The sequence below is a fragment of the Rana temporaria genome, chromosome 1 (genome assembly GCF_905171775.1).
Source record: "Rana temporaria chromosome 1, aRanTem1.1, whole genome shotgun sequence".
NCBI lineage: Eukaryota > Metazoa > Chordata > Amphibia > Anura > Ranidae > Rana > Rana temporaria.
In genome coordinates, this window is record NC_053489.1 from 589,605,276 (window position 1) to 589,626,349 (window position 21,074).

At 44.1% G+C, this 21,074-nt stretch overlaps 1 protein-coding gene across 3 annotated transcripts in view; it reads right to left on the reverse strand.

Annotated features, from left to right (window-relative positions):
* Nucleotides 1–21,074, reverse strand: part of KLHL5 (kelch like family member 5) — a 120,348-nt gene that overhangs the window by 39,623 nt on the left and 59,651 nt on the right. For all 3 annotated transcript variants that reach the window (XM_040335128.1, XM_040335127.1, XM_040335126.1), the window contains exons 2-3: nucleotides 7,640–7,822; nucleotides 5,119–5,255 (exon numbers count right to left, since the gene is read on the reverse strand). In XM_040335128.1, coding sequence (XP_040191062.1) covers nucleotides 5,119–5,255; nucleotides 7,640–7,782 — 280 coding nt within the window. In that variant the 5' untranslated portion in view covers nucleotides 7,783–7,822. The remainder of the gene's footprint in view (nucleotides 1–5,118; nucleotides 5,256–7,639; nucleotides 7,823–21,074) is intronic.

Consider the following 21,074-nt stretch of genomic DNA (forward strand, 5'->3'; position numbering starts at 1 on the left):
TAAAAAATGGTTCCCATTTACAAAAAGTAAGCATGCTCCCTTAACTACATTGCAGCTGTAACTGGGCAAGGTCTGACATACGTGTCACCACATGAAACACAGAGCATGCTGAACAGACAGGAGCTTTCCTAGTAAGCAAGCCTAAAGGCCGTACACACGATCGGATTTTCCGACAATTGTGTGATGGCAGGGTTGTTGTCGTATAATCCGACCATTTGTACACTTCATCGGACAACTTTTGTCAGAATTTCCGACAACAAATGTGGGATAGCATGCTCTCAAATTTTCCGACAACAAATTTGTGCCATCGGATTATCCGATCCTGTGCACACAAGTCCATCGGACTAAAATCCAAAAGTACAAACATGCATGCTCCAAACCAATGCTAACCATAAGACAACATTAGCAGAAGGTGCCCAAAGGGTGGCGCTAAAGAGCAGAAAAAAACACATAGTTTGGTGTAGGTTGGCTGAAAAGGTTCTGCCGTCTGTATGAAGAACAAGTTCACGGCCAACGCCCTTCGCACAAAATTCCACCGATTTGTCCGATGGAAATCCGATCGTGTGTACGAGGCTTTACTATACTGCCTCCACATTATCTTCCATTCACACCTGAGAGTTTTGTTGCTCAATTCATGAAGAACATTAACAACCAAGATAAACAATCCTATTCTTCTCAATGGGCATGTTCACACATGAGCATTGCATCACTGGTTACCTCTTGCATGATGCTTGAAGTAAATAACCAGAACTTTTTTTGGCCCTTTTGAATTTAATGGTAGAGCCTGAAGGACACATTTCCTTTTATAGGTTTAATGGGCCAAAAAACACTAGACTCTGCTCCTGTACAACCAGCGCAAAGTAAGCCACCACAGTGCCTGGCTTTACTGCTCAAAGAATCATTTACACTGAACAGGCAGGCTTGGTCCTATTGAGCAGACCTTCTCTACTGCCCCCCATTCATTTCCATCCAGAGCATGCTGACCAGATGCTGTCATCGCCATACAGCACTATATTGTGATTTTACACTCAGTGGGGTAGATTCAGAGAGCAATTGCGTCTGCGTAACCATAGTTACGCCGGGGCAAGTAAGCAATTGCGCTGCGTATCGAATGCTCCTGATTCAGGAACCTCGATACGCCAACTGCAGCCTAAGATATGCCTGGCATAAGGCTCTTATGCTGTCATATCTTAGGCTGCATTCTTAAGCAGGCCACTAGGTGGCGTTCCCATAGTGGTCAGCGTAGAGTATGCAAATTGCATACTAACGCCGATTCACAACTGTACGCGCGCCCTGCGTATGCAGTTTACATTGTTTGCGTACGTCGGTTTTTGCGTAAGGCTGCCCCTGCTATTAGCAGGGGCAGCCAATGCTACGTATACCCGTCGTTCCCGCGTCGCGTTTTTGAAAAATTACGTAGTTTGCGTAAGTGAATCGTGAATGGCGCTGGACGCCATTCAGGTTCACTTTGAAGCAAATTACACATCTTAAGATCCGGCAGTGTAAAACTATTACACCTGCCGGATCTTCTGTCTATCTCTTGGAAACTGATTCTGTGGATCAGTTCCAAAGATAGAAACAGGGATACGCAGGCGGAACAGCAGATCCGCCTGCGTATCTCTTTTGAGGATCTGGCCCTCAGTTCCTATCTTGACTGTGCAAGCTTATTATTTTACACATGGTTCAGTGAGCTGTATATAGAGCAAGATATCAAATATCTGTAAGATACTGTATTGCATGTCCACACTTCTGGTAGTCTCCTTTCTTCGTGAGGTGTGACTGCAATTTGGACTATTTAAAAGGGAGTTCTCCCCATACTTGTTTGGACCTGCCATCTTCATGTCTGCCATAATGGTTATGGTTTCCACATCTGATGTCTTTGCACAACATTAAATTGAGACATGCATGTCAATACCTTAAATGTGGATTCTGACATCTTTATATATCAAGACAGACACCATTGCTGTGAAATATGTACATGGTTGTATGATGTATAGCTGGACTGAGTCAATGCAGATTATTGTGAAAGAGGCGATCTCTATACTGCTGGCAGACTTCAATTCTCGTGTCGCTTTATTGGGCTTGATTCACCTATATGCGTATGGTGGAGCATCGATGCCCATGAAATCTTTTATTGTTCTGCAATCTGGCTACAGCATTCATGCACATAATTTATGAACAAGTGTGGCTTTCATTGGAATGCATGTTTATGCAGTGTGTGTTTATTGCAGCCTGTTGCAACACATGGTGGGAGGGGATGCACTAGGACCGGAGCACGCAGAATCTGATTCAACTCTGCATAGTAACCAATCAACTTCAATTTATCTTCGACAAAAAAAAACAGAACAAGCTGAAGTTAGAAGCCGATTGTTTACTTTGCACAGTGGCAACAGATTCTGATCACCCCCACAGTATCGCACTATTGTGCCTTCTCAAAAAAAAAATCAGTTTTCTTTGTGCTGGGGGTGGGTGAGAACGTTACTGCACAGGTGTAAAGCCAGCCTAAGGGCCGGTTCACACCATGAAATGCACAGGAACGTGCTGTGCATTCCGGCGCGATTCACATGCGATTTGGGTGCAGGACAATTTTTTGGCCATTCATTTCAGTGCATGCACAACTTAAAATGCACAGCAACTGGATCACATGGTACTAATGTACTATGCGATCTGGTGGAGACAAACGCACTGCATTTGCAACCTGCATTTGGGGTGTCTTTAGGTTAACACTGACACCAACTGCAGATCACAAATGCAGTGCATTTGGAGCACAGTGGGAAACGCACACAGAACGCGGGTTTCCCGCACCGTGTTCTGGTGTTAAAGCGGATTTCCGGCCACAATTTCACTTTTTAAATATAAATACCCCTGTAATACACAAGCTTAATGTATTCTAGTAAAGTTAGTCTGTAAACTAAGGTCCGTTTTGTTAGGTTGTTACAGCATTTAGACACTTTATAAAATAGAAATTGACTGGAGCCATCTTAAGTGTGGGCATCATGAAGCCAGACTGTATGACTTCCTGGATTTCAGCCTTGCAGATCTTGCACATGCTCAGTGCTGCACAAGCAGTGTCAGATCAGGTTTCAGCACCTGTGCTGTCCAAGTCACATGATTCTTTGAGACTGGGGAGTGCACAGACTCCTGGAAAGTTACACCCACTACATTCCCAGGAGTCTGTGCGGTGTAGGTTAGGAAGCGGGAAGATTAACTATTCTGCCTAGCAACAACACTTTGAAGGCATCTAAAAAAAAATCTTTTTCGTAAACGACTAATGACATTTTTTTAAAACTACTGATGTAATGTTATATTTATGGGTGGAACTCCACTTTAACTGGTCTTTTAGGGAACAGCAGAAAAACAAAAAAAAAATTAAAAAGCCATCCGCAAGCTGTAAACATATGAGATTTAGACTAGGCGTATGCAAATCTCGGTGCACATGCCCAGAAGTTTGAGAGCACCAGTCCGTCTACAAGATTACACATGCTTCTTCTAATATGGACTCTAAAAGGAAATATATTTAACAGACACTGACTCTTCCAAACAATAGCAAAGCGTACAGGGATTTTTTGCATGCCTTTCAGCTTGGTACACAAATTATTTCTGCCAAGTAAACAGAGCACATTAAAAAAGTGCATCCAAGCCAAAAAAAAAATGTCTTAGTTTTAAACATAGTGATGAGAGTTGGAACTCCTTTCAGTTTATTATTCCGGTATGTGTCTCCATTAGAGAGATCAAAGCCCTGTATACACGGCTCAGAATCTCGAGAAAAAAAAAAAACGGTTTTCCCGACGAGATTCGTGGCAAGAATCTCTTGCCAGCCGAGTGTGCATACACTCCATTCAAAAGAACCACTGTTCTCTAGAAGGGCACGAACGTGGTGACGCCATTGACGATTAGCATGCGCTCGTCACATGAGATGCCGTCGCCACCATCTTGCTACACCCTACCTATGCCTTGGAAGCTACCGCGCATGCGTCAAAATAATTTCGAGCATGCGCGGGTTTCCACGGCGACAGGCAAGTATACACACGCTCGAGTTTCTCGGCAGGAAAACACTGCCGAGAATCACGACGAGAAAATAGAGAGCAGGTTCTCTATTTTTCTCATCTAGATTCTGGGCAGTTTTCTTGACAAGAAACCTCAAAGCCTCGTACACAAGCATGGTTTACTCGGCAAGAAAGCTCTGCCAGCAGTTTTCTTGCTGAGAAAACCGTGCGTGTGTACGAGGCTTTACTCTCTTTAGTTGTCTAGGGACCACTGTCACCAGGACTCAAAGAAAGGAAGAGATCACAAATTGTGGAGTTTTCACTATAACAGGAAGAGAGGGAAAAAAATTCAATGGGGACGGGTCTCATAAAACCCGTTTAAAGAGCATTTCTCTCAAAAGAATGGGGTTTTAACAGTTTCTTATCCATCTAAAATGGGATTTTTTTTTATTTTTTTAACATTTCACAGTCCCACAACCTTACTCACATTTGCTGAGAAGGGGCAGAAGTTTGGACTTGTGGGAGAGTGAGCCGTTTAGTCTTCCCTTTGCTATTCTCCGATTTAAAGCGGAGCTCCACCCTAAAGTGGAACTCCCGCTGATCGAACCCCCCCCCCCCCCTCCGGTGTCACATTTGACACCTTTCAGGGGGGTGCAGATACCTGTCTAAAGACAGGTATTTGCACCCACTTCCGGCCACACAGTTTCGGGTTTACTGCGGGCAGAACGTCACCAACCGCCCCCCCACCCAACCTCCGTTGTGCTCTGGGAACACTCGGCTCCCAGAGCACAGCGGGAGCCAATCAGCGGCACAGCGCAACTCGCGCATGCACCGTAGGGAACCGGGCAGTGAAGCCGGAGCGCTTCACTTCATGGTTCCCTCACAGAGGATGACGGGGGGAGCAGCAGAGTGACGAGCGGTCGCTCGTCCTCTGCTGCGGACGGCGCTGGACTCCAGGACAGGTAAGTGTCCTAATATTAAAAGTCAGCAGCTGCAGTATTTGTAGCTGCTGGCTTTTAATATTTTTTTTTTTTAGTGGCACATCCGCTTTAATTATAGACTGCTCTTTTGTAGAAATGAAATTTGTTTGCAAAGTAATGCCTACTCACTGCATAACAAGCAAATAGATTACCTGTGTAGGAATACTGAACTAAGGCCCACAGCGCATTGGGTTCAACACCTTCCATTTTAATTTCGTCTTGCTTGGCTTCTCGAACATCACTGGTGAACATTGCAGCAAAATAGTCCGACACCGAAGACAGGACAAGCCTGAAATAGTCAGGATTAAGAGACACGTTTTATTCAGTCTTCAGAATGTAATAACTAATTCATTTTACATCTGACATCCGTGTGCTAAAACTACTAACGCTGATGCATTATTTAATACACCTTCCTGACAAATGCAGTTTGAAGAAGCTGCTCTAAATCATCATAACTTGAAAGCAATGAAAGGTTGTTATTATTTGGTTGGTAATCGAGCACCATGTGCTGACAGAAGCAAGACATTTGCATCAGTGGAGTGAAAGAAAAGCATCTTCGTACACAATTCTAGAATATTTGCTTTATTACTTTGTTCAGCTATTTTGACGTAAAAAAAAAGTCAGAACAAATATTAAATAGATCAACAGAAGTTTGCGGGGTCCACTCAAAGGAACATTTAATTTTTTAATAAAAAAAGGGCCTTGGAAAAGAGACAAAGCTTGCTAAATTGAAACATGAAGTAGTTTAAAGTGGAATTCCTCACTTAAAGGGGTTGTAAAGGTAAAAAATGTTATCCTAAATAGCTTCCTTTACCTTAGTGCAGTCCTCCTTCACTTACCTCATCCTTCCATTTTGCTTTTAAAAGTCCTTATTTCTTCTGAAAAATCCTCACTTCCTGTTCTTCTGTCTGTAACTACACACCATAATGCAAGGCTTTCTCCCTGGTGTGGAGTGTCGTGCTCGCCCCCTCCCTTGGACAACAGGAGAGTCAGGACACCCACTAACACAGCTCATTTCTCTATCTGCAACGTAGAGAGTGCATCCTGACTCCCCTGTTGTCCAAGGGAGGGGGTGAGCACGACACTCCACACCAGGCAGAAGGCCTCACATTATGGTGTGTAGTTACAGACAGAAGAACAGGAAGTGAGGATTTCTCAGAAAAAATAAGGACATTTCAAATCAAAATGGAAGGATGAGGTAAAGGAAGCGATTTAGGATTTTTTTTTTTTTTTACCTTTACAACCCCTTTAACTCCAACTACTCTTAAAAACAGTCCCCTACACCCTTCCAACACATTTTTTCTAACCTGTGCAAGAAAGATCTGTATAGCTACCTATTTTCACTCTGGTACGTCACAAGATGTCCCCTGTGTGGCGCTGCTGGGGAGAGGAGAGAGCATCCCGACAACGGCTAGCAAAGCCTGGAGCAGTGACATTACTTATAGACTTCAATGGCCCATCTGTTGTCGGCGCTCACCTCCTCTGGAGGACACAGGGGAGCGGAATTACATGCCTGGACCGGAGCAGGCTGAAAATAGATAAGTATACAGATCTTTCTTATGCAGGTTACCAAGAATAGGTGTTAGGAGCAAAGAGGGGAAATTTTTAAGAGCAGTTAAGGTTAAGCTCATAATTTCACTTTAAAGTGGAGTTCCACTTTTTGGAACCCTCCCCCCCTCCGGTGTCACATTTGGCACCTTTCAGGGGGGAGCAGATACCTGTCTAATACAGGCATTTGCTCCTACTTCCTGGCATAGATCACCTCGGTGATCTACGCCACTTCCGGCGCCTACTTTGTGCCCCTGCTGGCTTCTGGGAGACACAGCTCCCAGAACACAGCGGGGACCAGTGAAATCACGCAGCGCTACTCACGCATGCGCAGTAGGGAACCAGGAAGTGAAGCCGCAACGCTTCATTTTCCGATTCCCTTACCAAGGATGGCGGTGGGGGCAGCCGAGCGATTGCTCGGCTTCGGCAGCAGACATCGCGGGCACCATGGACAGGTCCATGTATTAAAAGTCAGCAGCTGCTGTATTTGTAGCTGCTGGCTTTAAAAATATATATATTTTTTTTTTTTTAAAGTGGGACCTCCGCTTTAAGTTTCTCATGGAGATATACTAATTAGTGTATGTGCAATTAGTTGTTTCTGGTCCAGGTGCAGACCCCTGAATATGCTGGAACGCTACAAAACATGACCTCAGAGCCTTGATAGGGCTTTCAAATTGGCATCTCAGTACAGCACAGCTCAGAAAGAGAGGGTGAAGCTCTATAATGAAACCAATTAGCTGTGCTGCAGTGCCTATGCTCTAACAAGGAACATGCCGACATATGAGCTCAACAGTCCACTTCCTTTTCACTATCCAAGCACAGGCTGGGAACAAGGAAAATACTTAAATTGTATAACAAAACTGTAGTAGAGCCATGTCAGGTCTCCCTGCTGGCTGTGCCACATTTGTGTATGGGTCCATTTGCAACTACCCACGGCAGATCCACATGGGTAACCCATGCGAATAGGGCGCGGGTGGGAAGCACACAAAGAAATTAAAATTCACATTTGATTTGACACATCGGACTTCAATAACTTTACATACAGATTGCCAAGCACTGTCCACCATGTGAACCATTTTTGTCTCCTCCTGCACCATTTTCCTTGATTAAATCTTTATGACTTACCTGTGTGCAGGAATCCTACGATCGCCAGCGATCAGAATCACATCACACAGTTGCTTGTGATGGAGGTAATTCTCCATCTTCTTGAAGGTCTGCTCGGCATGGTTGAGGGACTGGAAGAATTCATCTTGGGCACATGGCTCCATTGTCTGGCAGGATGATATTGTTTGGTTGCTGTTTGAAGTCCTAAAAGGAACAAATACCACATGCTTTTATTTACAAGACATCTAAATTGCAGAAAAGGTGAATTAAGATGGGAGCTTCGCTACCCATAAGAATAAGGAGACATATTTAATGAGTTACTGTGGAATGCCTGCAAAATGGATTCTCATTTGTGTCATTTGAAAGCAGATAAGCAAATCTCTGAAGATATTTGGCAGAATAAAATGCACAGATGTGGCCATTTGATTAAGAGCTGGTTCATACTGGCTACACAGGAAAAATGTTCTGTGAAGTCCAACTCTGGCCAAAAGCCTATCCGCCGCCCACCCACTGTAACCCCCCTGCCAGGTACTTATTTTTTTCCTACCTAGTGAAGCAAATATACTTACCCGATTCCCAATCCAGACCTTGTGCTGATTGCATTTTGGCTTGGATCACTTTTTTTTATGAACACAAGGTGTTCTCTGACTGGGTAAGGTGGAGAAGAGGGCGAAGATGTATACCTCTCCACTTTGTGCCAAGTTGGGCCAATGTACATATGCAATGCAAATATTTCATGGAGTTCAGCTTTAAGTTCCAAATTACAAACTGGTGCCAGCTCCTCTACATTTATACACCTGATTTTCCATGAATATGTACACTGCTAGAAATAATTTTTAATACCTCCAGTGGATGGTTACAGATAACAAGGCATTACTTGTCCCCATCACGCTTTGCTTCTTAAAGGAGTTGTAAAGGAATTTTTTTTTTGCCTAAAATTAAATGTCTGCAAGGTAGACAGACAGAATAGTGTAATGATTCGGTTAAAAAACGAGTAAATACCTATTAAATTCCTTCATCTATATCACCTCCGGCATTCTAGTTTCTGTTCTCACATTAACTTCCTGGTTTGCGGCGCTCGTTCATGTAAGAACTACATTTCCCAGTATGAATTGCGGCACGCCCAGTAATTCACACCTCCTTGAAGTCTCTAACTTGTAGAGAGCACCCTGCCACACAGATGTAGTTCCCAGGAGGGGGTGAGCACCTTACTGACCACCGCAGTAAAGCCTCCCTTCACTGTGGTCAGTAAAATCAAACAAACAGGAAGTGAACAGAACAGAGAAGAAATAGAGCAACTTCTGAGCAAAAATGAACAATGAGGAAGTGAAAAGAGGAATGTCTGCAGGTAAAGGATGCTTATTATGAAAAAAATGTTTTCCTTTACAACCCCTTTAAGTAATCTCTGGAAAGAGCCACATAGTGCCATAATACCCAGCAGTTGAGGCTACCCGAGTACTTTTGAACAGTGCCAGTGTAGGCATAATCTTCAGGTCCAGGTAAAATCCATGTTTTTGGCCAGTCTGCCCACCCAAACTAGGGGTGCAATGGATCAAAAAACTCACGGATCGGATCGATCCTCGGATCAGGAGTCACGGATCGGATCATTTTCGGATCAGCAAAAAAACAAACAAAAAAAAGACAAATCTTGTTACACCCACCAGAGTTTTAGATTTCACAGTTCTTCTCAACACAAAACAGAGCTTATACGCTTAAATACAGTGTTTGGAAATCCGACGGACTGTTTATTGCTAATGTGACAGAACACCTCTGATTTTCACATTTAAACAGTCCGTCAGATTTACAAATACTGTATTTAAGCGTATAAGCTCTGTTTTGTGTTGAAATAACTGCATCTCGCAATACTTATATGTGCAGCCAAGTGGAAGTCGCAGCCCCATGTACGAAAGTGGTGTCATCAGTTCCCTACTGTGACCTGAACTATCCCAATCGTCAGATCCCTTTAGTGTCATTGATCGGCGGGCTGAGTGTCTAGTGAAAATCCCCCCTACGTGCTCAGTCCATACAGATCCCCCCTGATCGCCTCCTCTCTCTTCTCTGGCAAGCAGCAGGACGCCCAGTGCGGCGGCGGCAGCGGCTCCCCGTGTGGATTCCTCAAGGTGCACCATGGAGCTCATCGCTGGGCTGTTAGGAGTCAATGACATATTGAGCTCAAGTGCCCACAAACTTCCGAGGAGCAGCCTGCATCCCCCGCGCCGGGTGGACCTCGATGGCCGCCGCTTCGATAGCTAGGCCGAAGCCGCGGCCTTTCCTATGGACCGGGAGGCCCGTGGATCGCCGTGTGTCCCGACCCGAAGGTGCTGATCTGTACGGATCAGTTGCACCCCTAGTGACAATACTTGATGTGTTCCCACTGTCATATGGCATTCTTGTGCCACAGTGCCTACACACCGTCACGGTTTTATCCACTAACCTCTTTCCTTCATCATTATATTTGACAGGGAAGCCAAAATGCTCCCATACAGGGAATTTAAATGACGCGGGGCATTCAAGCTCCTCCGTTCGCCATGACCACGCTGTGTGTGGACTGAACATGCGCAAATTATTATTTTTTTTTTTAGAAAACAATCCTCGGATCACGTGTGTGCGGTTCGGATCAATCTTTTTCGGTTCGGATCACGGATCAATGACGATCCGTTGCACCCCTAACCCAAACACCAAGCTGATGAATGTAAACAGGGAAGCTGGGGAACACAGGCATTCACACAATAAAAACCTTTGCGGTGGGGCTCACTCACATAGCAAAAGTTACATTTTCTTAAAGCGGGGGTTCACCCTTAGAGGGCACATTTTCCCCTTAGATTCCTGCTCGTTTTTACTAGGGGAATCGGCTATTTATTTTAAAATATGTGCAGTACTTACCCGTTTACGAGATGCATCCTCTCCGTCGCTTCCGGGTATGGGCTTCGGGAATGGGCGTTCCTTCTTGATTGACAACCTTCCGAGAGGCTTCCGACGGTCGCATCCATCGCGTCACGATTTTCCGAAAGAAGCCGAACGTCGGTGCTCAGGCGCAGTATAGAGCCGCACCGACGTTCGGCTTCTTTCGGCTACGAGTGACGCGATGGATGCGACCGTCGGAAGCCTCTCGGAAGGTTGTCAATCAAGAAGGAACGCCCGCTCCCGAAGACCCATACCCGGAAGCGACGGAAGAAGATGCAGCTCGAAAACGGGTAAGTACTGCTCATATTTTAAAATAAATAGCCGATTCCCCTAGTAAAAACGAGCAGGAAGCTAAGGGGAGAATTTTTTTTTTTTTACAAATGGGTGAACTCCCGCTTTAAGGTCTAGGATACCAGTAAAACCTAAGTACCTCATCGCTTGCTCCCCTGGCAGCAAGCTTATGAGTGGTACCTTGGTGTTCTCACCTACAGTTCAGGGCTATTGGTATCGCATCACATAAAATGCAGGGCCATCGAAGTACCTGCAACCACTGAAGCTCCATATAGAAGAGACTATGGCTGTTGGTCTGATAGAATGGAGGGATCCTGCATTAAAGGATTAGGTTATTAAAAATCCTTTTAACTGGTACTCTGGGCATTAATAAGAGTTCAACTGTTGCCATATGGGGGCACATTATCCTATGTGTCCATGCACACATGGCCAGCTATGGTGCTGTCATATTGGGAACCGGACAGTAGACCTCCAACCTGCTTGTAGCTGCTTTTTCTTTGATGGGAAGAGAATCAGTTCTGACATTAGTACAAGCATGTACTATCAGCTCTAAAGCCCTGTACACACGGCCGGGATTCTCCTCAAGAAAAAAAAAAGTTTTTCCTGTTGAGATTCCTGGCAAGATTTTCTTTTGAATGGCACAAATGCGATCGTCACATTCGATGCCGTCGCCGCCATCTTGCTTCACCCTACCTATGCCTTGGAAGCTACCGCGCATGCGTCAAAGTAATTTCGAGCATGCGCACCCGGGTTTCCATGGATACACACGCTCAAATTTCTCGACAGGAAAACACTGCCGAGAATCACGACGAGAAAATAGAGCGCAGGTTCTCTATTTTTCTCTTCGAGATTCTGGGCAGTTTTCTTGATGAGAAACCTCAAAGCCTCGTACACACGCACGGTAGACTCGGCAAGAAAGCTCTGCCAGCAGTTTTCTTGCCGGTTCTTGCCGAGGAAACCGAGTGTGTGTACGAGGCTTAAAGCGGGAGTTCACCCATTTCTAACATTTTTTTCTTTCTCCCCATAGATTCCTGCTCGTTCGGTCTAGGGGAATCGGCTATTTGTATTAAAATATGAGCAGTACTTACTAGGGTTGTCCCGATACCACTTTTTTAGGACCGAGTACAAGTACCGATACTTTTTTTCATGTAGTCGCCGATACCGAATACCGATACTTTTTTTAAATGTCATGTGACAGTTTTCAAACCACAATACAGACTAAGGATATTTTCTTTAGAATTATGAAGAACTCTAACTCAAGACATTATAAAAGAATAAAAATGAGTAAAAATGAATAAAAATGTTTTATTTGCTTGTCACGCAGTAGTAAAAAACTCAAAGAATTTTCATAGAACATGTTGATAAATACAAAAAAAGTATTCTATTTAGGTATCGGGAGCATTTGCGCGAGTACGAGTACTCCCGCAAATACTCGGTATCGGTCCCGATACCGATACTAGTATCGGTATCTGGACAACCCTAGTACTTACCCGTTTTCGAGCTGCATCTTCTTCCGTCGCTTCCGGGTATGGGTCTTCGGGAGCGGGCGTTCCTTCTTGATTGACAGGCTTCCGACGGTCGCATCCATCGCGTCACTCGTAGCCGAAAGAAGCCGAACGCCGGTGCGGCTCTATACTGCGCACCGACGTTCGGCTTCTTTCGGAAAATCGTGACGCGATGGATGCGACCGTCGGAAGCCTTTCGGAAGACTGTCAATCAAGAAGGAACGCCCATTCCCGCAGCCCATACCCGGAAGCGACGGAGAGGATGCATCTCGTAAACGGGTAAGTACTGCACATATTTTAAAACAAATTGCCGATTCCCCTAGAGAAAACGAGCAGGAATCTAAGGGGAAAAAGTGCCCTCTAAGGGTGAACCCCCGCTTTAACACAATAACTGGTCCTCCAACCTACACAGGCTGCAAGATTAAAGCAGCCTTTATACTGACTGGCTCCTGATATATTTGAACCGTTTCCTAGATTTTGAAAATATCTTTCCAGGCCTGCAGGAAGAAGGGAAGAGGACAACTTCTTTCAACTTCTCCCAACCTTCTGCAACACAAAACATAACTGATTGAATCAGTGAGGGTTATAAATAACCATCTTCAGTTTACACTCCAAAGCATCCACAGAAAAACCATATTTGGTGATAAACAATTCTGATCCACAAACTCTGTGAACAATTAAATGACTTTCTTGCCATTGTTTTTTTTCTAAATCATTATTGTGATCATAAAAACACAAAGCTATCAAAGCATTTTATTACCAAAGCTGTAATATGCTTGGTATACAATGCCAAGGGAACATTATGCAGAGAGAAATGCTGCAATGTCAGGACAATGTAACAATTTAACATAAATCTGGATATCATTTGTTTCCCAATGAGGGCAGCTTTTAGCTCTACAAAAGGAAAATGCTCTTTCCCTGAAATTATAGGAGGGCATACTCTTGATCTTTAAAGGGGAACTGCCTTTATTACAACAATTCCCCACCATTATTGACTTCCTAGCAAATGTTCCCATCCTACCACTTTGCAAGCTGCATGTTTTTAGAAAAATCAGCTAAAAAAAAAAAAAAAAAAAAAAAAAAAAAAAAAGAGAAAGAGGAATGCACCAATACCATTTTTTTTAAAGTGGAGTTCCACCCATAAATATAACATTACATCAGTAGTTTTAAAAAAATGTCATTAGTCCTTTAAGAATTTATTTTTTATTTTTAGATGCCTTCAAAGTGTTGTTGCTAGGCAGAATAGTTAATCTTCCCTCTTCCTGCACCTAGGTGCTTAATGCTTCCTAACCTACACCGCACAGACTCCTGGGAATGTAGTGGGTGTAACTTTCCAGGAGTCTGTGCACTCCCCAGTCTCAAAGAATCATGTGACTTGGACAGCACAGGTGCTGAAACCTGATCTGACACTGCTTCTGCAGCACTGAGCATGTGCGAGATCTGCAAGGCTGAAATCCAGGAAGTCATACAGTCTGGCTTCATGATGCCCACACTTAAGATGGCCCCAGTCAATTTCTATTTCATAAAGTGTCTAAATGCTGTAAAAACCTAACAAAACGGACCTTAGTTTACAGACTAACTTTACTAGAATACATTAAGCTTGTGTATTACAGGGGTATTTATATTAAAAAGAGTGAAATTGTGGCCGGAACTCCGCTTTAAGAGTTAATACAGATACTTTTTATCAAGTACTCACCAATACCAATTACTAATACCTATTTTTTTGTGTGGTGCGATTTGAGCCCATACAAATTGCACTATAAAGAATTGCATGTGATTTGAACATGAATGCAGTGATTTCTAACCAAATCACATTACTTCTCCTATAGAAACTACATTAAAGGTTAAGAAAATACTACAATGGGGTTAATTACGAAAGGCAAATCCACTTGGAAGTGCAGTCGCTGTAGATCTAAGGTGAAGCTCCGAAATGATTTTATCATCCAATCATGTGCAAGCTAAAATGCCCTTGCATGTCCCCCTCAGATCTACAGCGACTGCACGTCCAAGAACACTTGCGGTGCACTTTCAGTGCAAAGTGAATTTGCCTTTCGTCAATAACCCCCAATGTGTCACTTAAAGCGGAGGTTCACCCTTAGAGAGCACATTTTCCCCTTAGATTAATGCTCGTTTTTCCTAGGGGAATCGGCTAGTTGTTTTAAAATATGATCCGTACTTACCGTTTACGAGATGCATCCTCTCCGTCGCTTCCGGGTATGGGCTGCGGGACTGGGCGTTCCTTCTTGATTGACAGTCTTCCTAGAGGCTTCCGACGGTCGCATCCATCGCGTCACGATTTTCCGAAAGAAGCCGAACGTCGGTGCGCAGGCGCAGTATAGAGCCGCACCGACGTTCGGCTTCTTTCGGCTACGAGTGACGCGATGGATGCGACCGTCGGAAGCCTCTCGGAAGACTGTCAATCAAGAAGGAACGCCCGCTCCCGAAGACCCATACCCCGGAAGCGACGGAGAAGATGCAGCTCGAAAACGGGTAAGTACGGATCATATTTTAAAACAAATAGCTGATTCCCCTAGACCAAACGAGCAGCCATCTAAGGGGAAAAGAGGAAAAAATGTAATAAATGGGTGAACTCCCGCTTTAAGTAACAGCCCTGAGTCAGCAGACATCACATCCAAGATGGCCGAGCCCAACAGCAGTCTCAGGGCTTTTTAATGTCTACACAAGTGAGGCTTTTACAATGTAAAAAAAAAATTGCATCAAATACAGCAAAAGCTCATATGGGCACACTTTTACCCAAAAAATATTCTTATGGAAAATTTGTTTGTGGAAATGAATGGTCTGGCAACATGGTCTCTTTAATACAAGTGCCAGTAGCCAGACATCTGACAGATATCCCACTGTAGAAGATAGGTGCAAAATGCTGCTGTGGACAAATACAGTATGGCCAAAAGCATGTGAACATTCGGTTTGGTGAAGGGCACAAATGGGCCTTTTTTTACACCGTCTTCAAAATGTGGCATTTGAGGTGCTTTTTAAGCTTTCTGAATGAAAATCAAAGCACACTAAATAAAATGCAGGAGATCAGCCGAACGAGGATCAGCCGTCTGTGTGCGAGTGGGGTAAATGCAGAGCCAGGAAACTGCAGATTGGGGGGGGGGGATCTACTAAGCTGAGAAACCGATGAGCTGGAGATCTGCTGAGTGGGGGTACTAATAAGTCATGAAACTGATGAGTGGGAGTATTACTGAGTCACCAGTAAAAAACGAAACAAAAAACAAAACAAAAAAAAAAAATACCATAAGCATGAAATCTGGGTGACTTCCTCATCATTATTTCCCCTTTGTAAACAAAAAAAAACCAACACACATAGGGCATTTCCAAGCTACCTTAAAGTGATAGCACACAGGGTTTAAAGAGGAGTTTCACCCGTTTGTTTATTAAAAGGTCAGCAGCTACAAGAAGTGTAGTCTGTAGCATCGCTTCTCTGCCTCTCCACGGCGCCGGCATTGCAAGTGCCGGCACCTGGCTGTGACAGCTTGCGGCTTCACAGCCGGGTGCGCACAGTGCGAGTCGCGCTGAATGGCTGGGTAATCTACTGGGAACTGTGACATGCCCAGAAGATTGCAGGAAGGTAGGTGGAGGGGAGAACTTCTGCTTGTGGCGCGGCAAGCGGAAGTGGGAGCTGGTACCTGTCAAAACTAGGTACCCCCCCAAAAAAATGACATGCCAAATGTGGCATGTCAGGAGTCTTTAAAGCGCAAGTTGCACTTTTGGAACAATTTACTTTGTTTCTTCGATTTTTGTATATGAATATGAATGATGGCAATGTAATTATTTGAATGAAAAAATAAAAATTACCTTTTTCCTAATCAATATACAGCTGTCACATGACCCAGCTCTTTCCCAGCCTGTCTGCAGGGAAACATAAGCAGGAGGAGCTTTTAGTCTCCTGCTGCTGGTCACATGTTAAAAAAAAAAAAAAAACTTTGGGGAGTACAGAGTAAAAATAAGTAATTTAAAAATGTATTGATATTATCATACAAATATATATTTGAAATCAAATCTTTATAAATTTTTGGCAATAACATGGTAGGAGCGGATTTCTGCCAGTCACAGGCTTTGTCATGCCCCTGCAGCCTGTGTCTAAAAATAAGAGACATGAAGCCTCCATTAATCTATATGTAATATCCCACCCCCACTGTGTATAGCTAGTTAATGGGCATGGAGGAGGGAGGAAGTGGGCTGTCATTTACCACTGTGCATACGTCCACATGTGTGACTCTATAGTCACATGGGCTGCTTGAATGTGATAGGGATGAAATTCTCAGCATAGAAACTCACTGAAAAATGAGCAAGTGCAGAGTTGCCACCACAGCCGTGAAATCTCTAGTTGAATTGGGGACACGAAGAGAAGGTGCAGATAGAGAGTAGCAAGATCAACCAGGTTTTTGAGTACTGAAATCAAATCTCATATTGACTCATATTGAGTGAGTATGAACAGCATGTAATACACAATTTATTGATAGTTTTTATGATGTGGATTTAGTGACATTTTATAGCTTCAAAATGGCATCACAAAAACACATCAATAAAAAGTATGATAAAGCGGTAGGTGCTTTAATGTGCGTTACTAACCAACACAAGTGTAAACTAGCCTTTAACGCTATAGACTACAATACAAAGGGATGGTAATGTTAGAGTTTAGTGCAAACATAGGGTATTGTTAATGCTGCAGCATACAGTCCAAACATATTATAGAGAATTGTATGCTTCTGAAATTGTGATAACACTTTAGGGAAGGTCCTGTGCCACTGTACACAAAATCACCTCCATTAACCACTGTGTGTAGAAACGAAAGGCCCGTACACACGATCGGATATTCCGACAACAATTGTTGGAATTTCCAATAACAAACGTTGGCTGTGCATGCTCTCAAATTGTCTAACAAATGTGTTCCGTCGGGTCATCCGATCATGTGTACACAAATCCGTCAGACTAAAATCCAAAAGTACAAACACGCATGCTCCGAACCAATGCTAAACATCAGACAATAGCAGAAGTTTCCCAATGGGTGGCGGTAAAGAGCTGAAAAAACAAGTAGTTTGGTGTCTGTTGGCTGAAAATGTTCTGCCGTCTGTATGCAGAACAAGTTCATGGACAACACCCTTCACACAAAAATACACGGATTTGACCGATGGAAGTCCGATCATGTGTAAGAGGCTTTAAAGCGACCAGTGTAAAAAAAAAAAAAAAAGACTTTTGTGTTGAAGCAAAATGCCAGCTGCATGCCATCATCTAATGTAACCGAACCTTACAAATGCTCATTTGGCACTGTGGGCACATATTCTCCAAAATCCTGGGGAAAGCCTTCCCATGGGATACAGAACATATGATGTATATGGCAAAATGTTTACTCAATATACACCTTTCTCTCTTCATTGCATTTGTTGAGTGTTAAACACAGAACCCAACACAAGGGTACTCAGATACATAAATCCTATATGGGCAGTGAATTGTAGTTAGCACTGAGGACTGGAATGCACATTGGATACTTTCAGGGTGTCAAAAGAGCCATTGTATCATGCTGGATATAAAGTGCCAGTGTATCATGTTGGATATAAAGTGCCATTGTATCATGCTGGATATAAAGTGCCATTGTATCATGCTGGATATAAAGTGCCAGTGTATCATGCTGGATATAAAGTGCCATTGTATCATGCTGGATATAAAGTGCCATTGTATCATGCTGGATATAAAGTGCCAGTGTATCATGCTGGATATAAAGTGCCATTGTATCATGCTGGATATAAAGTGCCATTGTATCATGCTGGATATAAAGTGCCAGTGTATCATGCTGGATATAAAGTGCCAGTGTATCATGCTGGATATAAAGTGCCAGTGTATCATGCTGGATATAAAGTGCCATTGTATCATGCTGGATATAAAGTGCCATTGTATCGTGCTGGATATAAAGTGCCAGTGTATCATGTTGGATATAAAGTGCCATTGTATCATGCTGGATATAAAGTGCCATTGTATCATGCTGGATATAAAGTGCCATTGTATCATGCTGGATATAAAGTGCCAGTGTATCATGTTGGATATAAAGTGCCATTGTATCATGCTGGATATAAAGTGCCAGTGTATCATGTTGGATATAAAGTGCCATTGTATCATGCTGGATATAAAGTGCCATTGTATCATGCTGGATATAAAGTGCCCTGCTTTGAGATGGCTCAAATAAAAATGGACAGCGTCATATTTAACTGCACATGGCACTCAATATCAGGAAAGATCTAGTGGCCTAATCACCAATGATAACGGGCACATGTACACATCTTGCACCTCCGGCATTCTAGTATCTGTTCTCTCATTCACTTCCTGGTTTGCGGCGCTCGTTCATGTAAGAACTACATTTCCCAGTATGAATTGCGGCACGCCCAGTAATTCACACCTCCTTGAAGTCTCTAACACGTAGAGAGCGTCCTGCCACACAGATGTAGTTCCCAGGAGGGGGCGAGCACGTTACTGACCACCGCAGTAAAGCCTCCCTTCACGGTGGTCAGTAAAATCAGACAAGCAGGAAGTGAACACAACAGAGAAGAAATAGAGCAACTTCTGAGCAAAGACGAACAATGAGGAAGTGAAAAGAGGAATGTCTGCAGGTAAAGGATGCTTATTATGAAAATAGTTTTTTTCCTTTACAACCCCTTTAAGTACATGTGTGTAGATATTGGAGTAGTAAAGAATGTTACCTCAACATTTCATATTCCTGATAGGTGTCTGTGGTACCATGTACAGTGGAACTTTGGTTTACTAGTAACGCGGTTAACAAGCGTTTTGAATAATAAGCAACTTTTTTATTCTGACTCAGTTTGCGAATGTTGTCTCGCAAAACAAGCAGAATTCAAGCTAATGGCGTGTGCAGTACCGCATTTGGCCAGAGGGGCGGGGGAGCCGGTGACACTCAGAACGGTTCGGAAATACTCGGAATCATTGGTAAGTACTCAGTTCCGAGTGTTTCCGAGATCAGCCGAACTGTCCCTGAGTATTTCCGAGGCTCTCCAGCGCCCCGCCACCTCTGGACAAATGCGGTATTGCATGCCTCAGAAGTCAATGGGGAACAAATGATCTTTTTTTCCCATTGGACTTCAATGGGGAAACTCGCTTTGATATGCGAGTGCTTTGGATTACAAGCATTCTCCTGGAATGGATTATGCTCATAATCCAAGGTTCAACTGTACTTGTGTTAAAGTATCCTGCTCTTTTTGTATTGCTTTCTTCATGTCAAATACCTGGTGATCCTGCCAGTCCCTCCTGCTTTCTTATTTCAAACTGACCAGACAAAGCAGCATCCAACTGACTAGACAAAGCAGCACTGCCATCCCAGTGTGGTCAGTTTTCCAGCTGTGCTGGGAGAACAGCCTGTCTGTCCTCCAGTGATCAGAATTATGCTGACACCCCCCCCTTGCTCACTGGGAAGATCAGTGTGCGGCTGTTCTCAATCCCCACCTCTCCAAGTCCCTTATGCAGCCGAGAACAGAGATTACTTTAAAAAAAAATATATATATATATACACACACACATACACACACACACACATACATATACATACACATCTCTCATTACCACACATATTATATTTATTTTTACACACATATACACATTTTTCATTTTATTTGCAAACTGAATGGGTTGTTCTACAAATTAAGAGCTATATACTTAAAGCGGTGGTTCACCCATAAAAACGACTTCCCCCTATTACACTGCCCCCCCCCGCATTACAATACGATTATGCCTTTAATTTTTTTTTGGCTGCTGTACATACCTGGGTACAGCTATTCACCCGTGTCCTCCGGGTTGCGAGTCCCGCGGGAGTGGGCGTTCCTACCATGGCGGTGATTGACGTTTTGACTAAAAAATGAGCTCCCCCCCCGTCGCGTAAGCCGCGTCACGACTGGCGAAAGGAGCCGAACTGCGATGCGCAGGCGCAGTATAGCGCCGACTGGCCGTTCGGCTCCTTCCGCCAATCGTGACGCTGCTTACGCGACGGGGGGAGCTCGTTTTTTAGTCAAAACGTCAATCATCGCCATGGTAGGAACGCCCACTCCCGCGGGACTCGAAACCCGGAGGACACGGGTGAATAGCTGTACCCAGGTATGTACAGCAGCCAAAAAGAAATTAATGGCATATTCGTATTGTAATGCGGGGGGGGCAGTGTAATAGGGGGAAGTCGTTTTTATGGGTGAACCACCGCTTTAACCACTTGCCACCCGCCAATGACAGATTGACGTCGGCAAAGTGGTTGTAGAATCCTGACTGGACGTCATATGACGTCCTCAGGATTCTGAGCCGATGCTCCCCCCCGGGGGCGCGCATCGCGGCGATCGCTGTTGCAGGGTGTCAGTCTGACACCCCGCAACACCGATCAAGGTAAAGAGTCTCTCACGGAGACTCTTTACCACGTGATCAGCCCTGTCCAATCACGGCTGATCACGATGTAAATAGGAAAAGCCGGTAATCGTCTTTTCCTCACTCGCGTCTGTCAGACGTGAGTAGAGGAGAGCCGATCGGCTGCTCCTGTGACAGGGGGGGGGGGGTTTGTGCTGATCGATTATCAGCACAGCCCGCCCGAGGATGCCCACTGGACCACCAGGGATGCCCACTGGACCACCAGGGATGGCCATATAGACCACCAGGGATAAAAAAAATAAAAATAAAAAAAGGATGCCAACCTAGACCACCAGGGATGAGGACACAAAAAATGGATGCCAATCAGTGCCGCAATGGATGCC